The 11,878-nt window shown below is 39.6% G+C and overlaps 1 protein-coding gene across 1 annotated transcript in view; it reads right to left on the reverse strand.

Annotated features, from left to right (window-relative positions):
- Positions 1 to 7,104, reverse strand: part of kcnj3a (potassium inwardly rectifying channel subfamily J member 3a) — a 303,164-nt gene extending 296,060 nt beyond the window's left edge. Inside the window, exons 1-2 of the mRNA XM_068034540.1 lie at positions 6,436 to 7,104; positions 4,074 to 4,290 (exon numbers count right to left, since the gene is read on the reverse strand). Of these exons, the coding sequence (XP_067890641.1) occupies positions 4,074 to 4,290; positions 6,436 to 7,104 (886 nt within the window). The remainder of the gene's footprint in view (positions 1 to 4,073; positions 4,291 to 6,435) is intronic.
- Between the last annotated feature and the right edge of the window lie 4,774 nt (positions 7,105 to 11,878).

Genomic DNA, 11,878 nt, shown 5'->3' on the forward strand with positions numbered 1-11,878 from the left:
ACTCTATAATGTAGTGTATATTCTCTCTTGCCAATTCTCTCAAACAAATCAAGCACCCTTCAAAACATAGCTGATGGTGGAAAATATTATATGTTTTCCATTGCTGACCAGTCAAACAGAAGAAACAAAATTGTTTTATATAGTTGGAACAATACTGTATACATGGTACCAGTGGAGATTGGCTGACAGATTAATTAAGTGTGAAACCAGATCAGGTGGATAATAATTGCATCAACACAAAATGATTAACTTTTTATACAACATGAATGGATCAATATTATAAAATACCAATGAGAAATATGATTAAAATATAACTGTTGGAAATTGGGTATTTTGAAATGCTGAAAGGTGCAGTAAATTAATTTGAAAGATCTAAGATCAAAGTGTGGGTGACATAAATGCTAAATGTTTATAAAGAGGATAGAAGCAAATAAAATGCTGCCATTCATTTGATGAGATAACCATTATAATTTCCTAATGTCCTGGTACTTACACAAACAGCGGCACCAGAATATATTCTGCAACCTTAAAATATGAATATGGATTGGTGATGCAGTGATACCATATACTGGCTCAACAATGTGCAGTGCTGCAGCAGTAGGATATCCAAGTTTACTAACAACAGTTCCCCCCATGAATTCTCAATCAGAATTCACTACAGCAGGGAGAATGCTGAACAGAAAACAGGCTTCACAAAACATTGCATAAGGACATAAAAAACACATTAAGCATTACAGGAGAAAAGTGAGATTAAAAGGAAAAGTTATCCTCTTAGATGCCTCCCTGTACTAGTCTGGGTCTAGGGGGCCTAGATCAGCTACCCATCTCTGTGTCCAATAGATGTCCATGGCATAGAGAGACATCTAGATAAAAAAAACTTCTGATCTCTGTGAAGTACGAAATATAATGGATTTGTAGCAGTTGCATCATTTCTACATCCAATGAACAGTATAGCCTACACGTTGTTTTAAAGCCAAGCAGGTTGACTGGATCCACCGATATAGAATAGGACCGAGATTCCTCTTTGATCTTTGTACGCAGTCAATGTTCTCTCTAATTTCCTTTTGCTGTGCCTGGCCCATTTGTTGTACTGTGTGGTCCTTTTAAGATTGCCATGCTGCACATGAGCATATCTTAAAGGGAACGCTGCTAGTGCGCAGCCTGTTTGTCCTCTGCGCAGTACATTCCAGATTGCTGCAAAGCCACACACCCACACAGGGAAAGTTGGTGTCCAGGTATAAATTTGATGTCAGAGTTGAGAAAACAATCATGCATTCTTGCTATCTGATAATTAAGAATGGGTTGTAGAGATCCATCTTAGCAAATGGCAGTACTTTTTTGTAATATATATACCTTTAATTTATCTTGTGTAATATTTGAAGTTATGCATCATTGCTCCATGTCCAATTACCATTATTGGTCCACTCCACAGTTTTCCTTAAGCAAATCTTGTTCCCTAATATCTGGAAGCTGCACCTTTTCAAAATTTGTCCTTGCAGAGGTTCCATGACCCAGGACGATCACTTGCCAGTGGCAATAACCTGCATACTGGATATTAGTAGACTTTTCATGCTGGAAATCATATACTTTTCAATAAATTTCATGTGTTGGAATACAAAAACACAGATCAGTCTCTCTTACAGCCTGCAATAAATAAACTATTTTCAGGATAAAGAATCAATTGTTCTGCAGAGTTTCTTAACACATTTCACTTACACTCCAGAACAACTCTTCTCAGAGATGAAATTCTCCCTCCCAGAATTCAGTGGTAAGTATTAATGGCAAACCTACCTGTTTAAATATATATATTTTTCATGTCAGAATTCATACAATACAAAATTAACTGGCATGTCAACGTTACACTGGAGCAAGTATTGCTATCTAACATACAATATGGATGCATAAGCTTACAAAATTATACCAAGGAAATTAAATACAGTAATACAAAAAATGTTATGAGCTGATATGGATAACCTTGGTTATCTTAGAAATTTCATGGCAGGAACACAAATTTTGTTGCTCAGCTCCAATATCAAATACATAAATTAGCACTTCACATGAACAACTGACTACCAAATATGTATCAAAAACCAATGCTAGTGCTATTCTGGACAGAAAGGTGCTGTCAGCCATCTAGGAATTAAAGAGATATAACAGGACACATAATCTAATTCCTTGCACAGCTCCTGAGGCAAATTAATTTTCATGTCATTATATACATTAGCATCCAAGACACTTATTGTATTATCATGAAATGAACTAACAATAGCAGCTATTATTACTATATTAAATTCCAAAAGTGACAATCATAATTTAAGAACCCATATCAGGAGCATTGCAACTGCATTGAAGAGTTTTCAGGTGTATCCATTATTGGAACAAACAGCTCTAAAGATTATGTTCAATGCCCACAAAGTTGGCATCATCTATTGTTCATAATGCAGTATATGCAGTTTTTGCAAAGACATTTTTTTTAAGAACTATGTACAGTTTAAGATATTAGCAACACGACAATCAATGCAATGAGAGACACTGCGTGATCAATCAGATCATTGTGTAATCTGTTTTGCAACCTGATGATGTATCTTAAAGATACTTTATCAGATAGCTGTTTTTCTTTCGAAGTACTCTGCCTTTATCATGCATTATTATTTAGGAAAATATGTTTTTTCATCAAATATTACAATGCTTGCACTAAATGTTATAATATGATCCCATCCCTTGTATGCAACATCATTGCAACACAATGGTTTTACTTCCTCAAAATAAAAACAATTGTCTTGAAAATATCAGGAATAGGATATTGGGGTTCAAATACTTAATTTAATTTGCTGAAATCCCACTTTCAACTAATCTAATGGAAGCATCAACCCATTTATTTTTCACCAGGATAAAGTCTTGGTTACAATAATTAAAAGATGAATTTCAGAAAAAAATGTGTGAAGCCGTCATACTCCAATAACCCACTGCCTAGCTTGAGAGAAAATACCTCTTTACTGTCTTGTAACTAACTTGACATATAATTCAACTACACTGCTGTGCATCAGTCTTTCGTCCTTGTGCATAACTAGACTAATTGTAAAATCCCTTTCACTGACACTGTTGCAGCACTCCCAGATTATATTTTTATAAGATTAATCCTGCTAATACCATTCCATTTTAAAAAATGATAATTAAGTTTCCATAAAGTCAATTTTCTACCTGCAGAATAAGAAATAAAATATGCTTCTCTGGAGGCTGCTAAAAGGATTCTTAAGTAACATTTAAAAAGCTTTAAAACAAATATTGCTGGTTCAATTCTCCGATTGCATTTGTTCTCTTCTGTGAATGAAACAAAGTCTCACTAAATCTCAATTTCATTGCATTTTTGTAGCTTCTCAGCAATTGGCAGGAAGTAGTTTTGAAAAAATATAACAGGTTTTGTTCAAAAACAATCTGTGTATTTACAATCCAAAGTCAAGTAATAAACACCCAATGGATCATCTATAACTTAAGTAAATGTCTGAAGTGCTAAAAATGCCAATGAACTCCCATCCCCTGCATTCTTCACTTAATTTTGTTTTAAGTTCTGAACACTTCACCATTTTAAGAACCATGCTGATTTGCTAGAAAAGTAACTAATTAAAATCTAAACTAATGAGGTTGAACTTGTTTCACACCCTTTGGCAATATTTTAATATTAAGAGATAACAATTGTTGGAGATACTCAGGAAGGGCTATGCCCATTGATATTGTCTAGTTGGCTTTCAGCTAAAACTGAAATTCATTTCTGCTTTTTAAGATGCTGAATTTGATGACAAGCACCAATTATTTCGGATAATTCACAAAGACAAAAGATTGGTTGACTGTGTATGTATACAAATGACCAGAAATTTCAGATGCGTTGTTTTCCTTTTTGATTCATGTCATTTATACAACACCCATCTTGCAACTCATGTGATGCCCTGTGCTTCCACGCTGATTTCTTAGTGGTTCCATCACAAAACGTTATCTCCTACAACAGTTACTTGATTACAGTGCGATTCCTTCGCTGGCACTTAAGCTTTGCTGAAAGTGCAGGTCGTTTTACTCACCAGTCGTTTCGACGATTCCCTCAAGGATAACGACTATCTCGAATTGCTCCGTTTGCATTGATCGCTGAGAGAGGTCGTAGAAAGGGCTCTTGCTATCAATCACATGGCAGATAGTGAGTGGGGAGACGAGGAAAAGCTGATCTGCCCCTGTGCTAAATCCCACGTCCAGTTCTAGTTGATCGAGGGGCAAGAATTCACCCTCGGGCGTCTGCCGAGACTAGACAAGCGTGGAGAGAAGACATCAACATTGGGCTTGCTACTCGTCAAGACATCCTGAAAGAGCTTTACATCACCGCCAACCCGCTGCATAATTAATAATTTGAGTGAAAATGTTTTCTATTCCGGTTCAATGATCCAGATTAAAGAGTGGGTTTGTGTATAATACGAAGGAATTATATACATTTAGTGCAAATCATAACATTTTCTGTCAGGATCACATAAAAGATCGTGCCTAAATACCTTCCAGGCTGCATACCGGAGGAATCCACTGATCTATTTCGGCAGCCTTTACTATCAAGTCCTAAAAGTGTTAACTTGCATTTGCGCTTCACTTAGACATTAGGCACTCCCGTGTAAAGCTTTCTTAAATTATATTCCAGTATATAACGTATTTACTGATCGATCAAAGATTAGTTTTTGAAAGTTTTCAACTCTTTAGTGAATAAGTTTGTTCATTTAATGACTTTGTTTTCTGTATTTATTATATTACTGGATTTGCAGTTAAGTTTTTAAAATAAAACAAGTGTTGTGTGACCGTCTTCTCAATTAAATCAGATTGGTCCGATAAAGCAAACAATGATTTAATCAACTATATATGTTATATATATCGCCTTATCCCATCTCTCGAAAAAGTTGCCAGCCACATCGCAAACAATTAACTACTTCAAAGTTTAAATGTAATGGCTGTGGGCAAAGACGGCAGCAAGATCCCAAACAGTAAGGCAAACGACTGTTTCCTCTGTTTAAAATACCTAGTTTTTAACGCAATTTTAAATCATTTCATTTGCACTCTTTTCCTTTCCCGTATCTGAAAGGGTTTTTGGGATCGATCATTGACCTCGCCATTTGCTGTGCCACAAACAAGAGTAAACTTACAAACCCCACCGCCCCACTCCAATCCCATCCCGAGAAAAGGTCCACTAACTGGTCAAAAACTCTCCATTCTTTACAACTGCTCATTTTATAACCTTATTAAACTGCGCTCCTTCATAAAGGATTTCACATTTTAGGCAGTAGTACAAAGTAAGATTTTGTAGCACAATCTTGTCAAATAGTCTCCACAAATCAAGGCGCGACGGTCAGTAAATGTAAGCATACATTTTAGAACTTGTGAGATTTAAATAGCTAGAATTAAATTTGTGCTAGAAATTAAATACTGGGGTGCTGTTCAATTTAAGTGTTTTTTCCTCTTTAAACCAAACAAGTCGAATTCAAAGTAATCACAACTGTGTTAGCACCGCAACTTAATCTAAATGCATAATCGTCCACAATTTAATTGTTCGTCCAGCATTTTTACAGTGGATGTGATGCTTACACAGAAGGCAGAATTATAGTTATTCAAGTGCTGAATCTATTTGTAACTCTTAATAGGAATTCCAATTGTCTTTCAGAAAGGCTGTTTAATAATAGTGGGCAGAAAGGCAAGATTTTCAGTGTGGATAATTATGACTTTAGTATTTAGATCCATTTGGATCCATAGGGACAAGACAGTTACTTGGCCAGTGGTTTCTGAAATACGTGTACAAAACACATGGAACATGTGTGCATATATAACACGAATTAAGCCAACGGGGGTTCAGGATGAATCTCAGGGTTGGATGGATTCTGATTCGCCAGCCTCTTTTGCTCCGAGCATCCAGCGAATTCCCACTGTACCTCAGTGGGAGGATTTTAACTGAATCTTTGCATGCAGGCACGATTTTTTTTGCGGGTGACGCCAATTTGTTTTCTCCAACCAAGAGGAATGAATTGCCAAGCAAGTGATTAACGATTTGGAGAGAAAATAATTAGCCCAATAGTGATGTAGCATGAATGTGAAACGGAAATGTGGCAAATAATAATCCAAATGAACAGCCGGTCATCTAGATTTGAGATATTTAGCTAGAACATATCATTCCTTCGAACCCCACCGCCCCCCATATTACAGAAAATGTGTACTGAAGTCTCACCAAGATTAAAACAGCCCCTGGCAAGAACCTTTAAGAAACCCACACAATCGAATAAATCAGCCCTTTTCCAAGTTCTACATAAAATCCTTATCGCAAATGTGTACAAACATATAAATACGTTCAGATGCCATGCTGTCTGGACCGTACGAATAGATTATTGAAACAAATGCTGCCTTGCAGAGAGTATCACTTACTTTGAGCAATTTACAGCGTATCTGTGCCGACACCATATGGCTGTTACGGAGGTTTCCCACTCTGAACATCAGAGTCAGTTTGCCATCTCTCATGGAAATCACCGCATGTTCACTGAACATCAGCGTCTCTGCGCGCTTCTTGGGCTGAGACATTTTTATAAACATGCAACCGATCAAGAATGCATCCACAATGGAGCCTAGAATGGACTGAAGGAGGAAAAGAATGATCCCCTCTGGACACTTGTCAGTGATGTACCTGTATCCGTACCCAATGGTGGCCTCCGTCTCAATAAAGAATAAGAAGGCAGAAGGAAAGTTGTAGACGTTGGCAACACAAGGGGTGTACTTCTCATCATGAGCTTTGTTGAGATCGCCGCGAATATAAGCGATTAGCCACCACATCGACGCCATAAAAAGCCAAGCCACCGTGTATGTGAGAATAAAAATGAACAAATTCCAGCGCCATTTCAAATCAACTAATGTGGTAAATAAATCCGAAAGATAACGGCTGGTTTCGCCGCTCAGGTTCCCATGCTGCACGTTACAACGCCCGTTCTTGTCTACAAACCTCTGCCTCTTTTTCTTGGGTGGCTGATTAAACCCAGAGCCACTGGACAAGGTGGTCACTACTTGGTAATCGTCACCAAATTTTCTCCGAAGTGCGGACATAATATGGGTAACTGACCAGATTAATACTCTTGACAACCTTAACTTGTTTTCTCTCCACTTGCGTGGTTCAGCTCCCAACCACTACCTGCCCAACAAACAAAAAAATAAAGAGGAATTAGCTCTGTGAACCAAACAAAGAAATTCCAATTCGTTGCCCCTTTGGAAATGCGCACAAGAGCATTGCTACTAGTTCTCGATCCGCAGCAAAACCGTTTCACGGGCAATCGTCCTCCTTTTCCCTCCTCTGCAGGTTGGTTTTCACAAATCTAGCTGTGTGCTCTCCTTGGGGGATTTCAGCGTCCCTCCTGATCTTGTGAAGAGGTCTTTTTTTTAAGAAAATACAGTCTCCGACCTCCCGAAAAGTTTACCCAGATCTAACATTTCTACCGCCGTGTCATCTTACTTTTCTTTTTTTTGTTTTAGCCTGATGCTGAACCAAGTTAAATCAAGCATTCGCTGTCTCTGGTGGTGTTTGCAGGCTCCGCTTCTTTTTTTTAACAATGCCCGGCTAGGTCTTGTTCTTGTTCCAGATGAATGTTGAATGGGGATTTTCGCCTGAGATACCCAGCAGGTGAAGCCTTTCTCCTCCTCCTCCTCCTCCTCCTCCCCCGGTGCGGTATTGCCGTGTTTCAGGTGGCAGCTTGCGGTTCACAGCGCTGCGGCTCGGAGCGCTTCCTCGTGCTGCAGGTGAGAGCGAGCGCGATCAAGGGAAGCGCGCGCACGGGAGCTCCCCCGGGCGAGCTCGCGTACGGGCGCGCTCCCGGGCCACAGCCCGCTCGGCGCGCGCTCCGAGCGCTTGATCCTGTGCGCTGCGCGCGCGCACGTGCGCGGCCGAACGCCCTTTGTGGGCGAATCCAGGTTCTTCTTTTTCCAATCTCGAGTTGAATCATGTGGAATGGTCACAAGCACAGAAGCAGGCCATTCGGCCCGTCTTGTCCGTACCAGCTCTCTGCAAGAGCAACTCTCCTAGCCCCACTCTGCCTTTCCCCTGTAGCCCTGAAAAATGTTTCTCTTCAGATAATTAAACAATTCTCTTTTGAAGGCCTGGATTGAATCTGCCACAGTCACACTCTCAGGCAGTGCATTCCATATCCTAACCACTCTGCCTAAAAAAGTCATGTAGCCATTGCTTTTTTTTCCAATCACCTTAAATCGATGCCTCCAGTTCTCAATCTTTCCAGCAACGGGAACAGTTTTTCCCTATAGACTCTGCCCAGACCCCCACATGATGTTAAATACCTCTATCAAATCTCCTCTTCTCCAAGGAGAACAGCCCAAGCTTCTCCAATCTATCCATGTAACTGAAGTTCCTCATCCTGAATCTTTCCTGCACCTTCTTTAATGCCTTCACATCCTTCCTTAAGTGTGGTGCCAAGAACTGGACACAATACGTGAACCAGTGTTTTATACAGGTTTAACATACCTTCCTTGCCCCTTTTACTTCATGCCCCTTTTAATAAAGCCCAGGACCCCTTATGCCTGACTAACTGCTTTCTCAACCTGCCCTGTCACCTTCAACGATTTATGCTCATACAACTCCAGGTCCCTCTGCCCCTGCACCCACTTCAGAATTATACCCTTTATTTTATATTGCCTGTCCTCATTCTTCTTACCAAAATAAATCACCTCACACTTCTCTGTATTAAATTTCATCTGCCACTTGTCCGCCTATTCCACCAGCTTGTCTATATCCTCAATGTTTATTACTATCCTCCTCACAGTTTACAATACTTCCAAGCTTTGTGTCTTCTGCAAATTTTGAAGTTCTGCCCCATATACCCAAGTCTAGGTCATTAATATGTATCAAGAAAAGCAGGCGTCTAAACTTTGACCCCTGGGGAACCCCACTATATATCTTCCTCCAGTCCGAAAAACAATTGTTCACTGTTTCTCTATTTCCTGTCACTCAGCCAATTTCGTACCCATGTTGCTACTGTCCCTTTTATTTCATGGGCTCTAACTTTTCTGACAAGCCTGTTATGTGGCACTTTATCAAGTGCCTTTTGGAAGTCCATGTACACCACATCAACCGCATTACCCTCATGAATCCTCTCTGTCCCCTCATCATTCATTTAAACCTGGCCTATATATATATATATATATATAAAACATGTGCTTCTGAGTGGATCAAAGCAAAATGTTTGGGAGCTGACTTTAAACTGCAAATGCTCGGAATTTCACAAGTATTGCAAGACAGTAAGTAACCCTTCTTCTTGCACTCAGCAATGGAGTTTGCACCTGCAATTTGAACAGAGGAAGGCATCAACAGCTGAGGGGGAAAAAATCCTTATCAGTGGAGTAAAATCCCCAATTCTGTTTCTTGAACAGATGGCCAAATTTCACAACATAGTTTTATAGAGTCATAGAGAGATACAGCACTGAAACAGGCCCTTCAGCCCACCAAGTCTGTGCTGACCATCAACCACCCATTTATACTAATCCTACATTAATCCCATATTCCCTAACACATCCCCACCTTCCCTGAATTCTCCTACCACCTACCTATACTAGGGGCAATTTACAATGGCCAATTTACCTATCAACCTGTAAGTCTTTGGCTATGGGAAGAAACCGGAGCACCCGGCAGAAACCCACACGGTCACAGGGAGAACTTACAAACTCCACACAAGCAGTACCCAGAACTGAGAACCCGGGTCGCTGGAGCTGTGAGGCTGCGGTGCTAACCACTGCGCCACTGTGCCGCCCAACGTTTTAGCTGTAATTTTTATATAAAATGCTTTTAATAGAGATTATTATAAAATTTTAATCCCATTTTTGTGAGCTGCCATCATCTCTCTCCAGACATTATTAGTTGACAACTTGAAAGCCACCTTAATAGGGATGAATTCTTACATTTATGGAGGAAAGGTTTATTTTAGTTTCAAATATTTTATCTTTCATGGATAAATCATTGCGCTACTATAAAAAGGGGATTTTTTAAAGCTTGGCCCACAGTGTAAAGCCTCATTGGTGGCAGGTGCAGTACATGAAATCGGGGTCCCCTGTTCGGGTGATTTCAGACTACAGAAATATGATCCTGCAAGCTAATACCTGTTATTCAGGGAAATTCCGGAGTGCTTTTATTCTGCAGCAGTCCATGGTGTTTATATTATTTAAAAGTCCTGAAAGAACGATCAAATGGCTGTTGAGAGACCAGGGGCTATCTTTCGTCTAAATGGCCGATGATCCCAATTGGAAACTCCATTCAGCAGCAGAATGCAGATAGAATGAGGCCCTTGTCACTCACCAAAGTTTCTGTTGAGTACACCATAACGATGCTAAAGCAGCAATTCCATTGTTTGCACCATTCAGGTGAGATGCTGCTCTACTCTTGAGTCAGAGTCCAACATCATCACCATTCACTGCACACTGGACAATTTTGCCATCCAAGAGAAGTCAGTTAATCTTACTGGCAAATTTTCTTTCAAAATGAAATACAGTATAGGGGTACTTTTAAAAACAATTCCTATCATGAATTTGTGTTCACCTACCAAATGGCATGGGACTCTAATTTGTAATTAGATGTCTTTTCTTTCCTTGAACTACAATGAAACAGTGTAATTAAGGGAGCTCTATTTTTGTGCTTTCCCTTCTCCACAGAAATTTTGTTGATGCTTCAATTAAAGTTTGCTCTCCAATGATTTGAGCATATTTGGCTACTTTTCTTTCTACTTAAACATTCCCTGCATGTCCTAATACTTCCAAAATGTAAAAACCTGCACTAAAAAGGCAATGGAAATAAAAACAACTTGCATTTAATGCCTTTAATGTAGAATGACATCTTAAGTGCTCAACATAGGCGTGAGGAGAAAACAGACACTGAGCCAAAGTAAACACCAGGAAAAATGACCAATAGCTTGGTTGAACAAAGTAGAGGGAGATAAAGAGACAAAGGGAAATAGTGGAGGAATTCCAGAGTGAGGGGCCTGGACAGATGAAAGAATGGTCTTCAGTGATGTTGGGGGAGATGTACAATATGCTGGATTCAGATGAATGGAGAGTTCAGGGGAGGGGTGGGGGGAGGATTGTAGGACTGGAGGAGGTTACAGAGATAAGGATGAGTGAAAGTATGGAGAGATTTAAACATAAGGTCGAGAATTTTAAGTTTGAGGTGTTGAGAAACTGGGATCCAATGTAGGTCAGCAAAAATAGGCTGAAGAGTGACCATGGTCATAGTCAAAGAGAATGTCATCATGATATTAGTGAGGGCAGTTTCACTGCTGTGGGGGAGACAGAAAACTGATTTAAATTGTAGAAAAGATAGGCACAGATATGGAAAACAATAAAATGTTCAAGGACTGTGGATAGGAAAGGAAGGGAATGAGATGGTAGTTAATGAATTCAAAGGGGTTAAGGCTGTTTTGTCTTGGAAGTCTCTTAACAGCAGATTTCAAAGGGAAGGAGGTAGTACATGAGGAGAGGAGCAAAAGAACAGGAGTAGGCCATTTAGCTCCTTGAGCATGTTCCACCATTCAATGAGATCATGGCTGATCTGCAACCTAACTCCATATACCCACCTTTGCCCCATATACCTTAATACTTTTGATTAACAAAAATATATCAATCTCAGTTTAAAATTAACAATTGATCTTGCATCAATTGCCACTTACAGAAGAGAGCTCCAAACTTCTACCACCCTTTGCATGCAGAAGTGATGACAGTTCACAAAAAATGAAACTAAAAGTTTATGATTTCACTCCCGTCTAATTTTTAGACTATGCCCCCTAGTCCTAGACTCCCCAACCAATGAAAATAGTTTTTCTACCTAAGCTAT

This window comes from Heterodontus francisci, chromosome 7, assembly GCF_036365525.1.
Source record: "Heterodontus francisci isolate sHetFra1 chromosome 7, sHetFra1.hap1, whole genome shotgun sequence".
Taxonomy (NCBI): Eukaryota; Metazoa; Chordata; class Chondrichthyes; order Heterodontiformes; family Heterodontidae; genus Heterodontus; species Heterodontus francisci.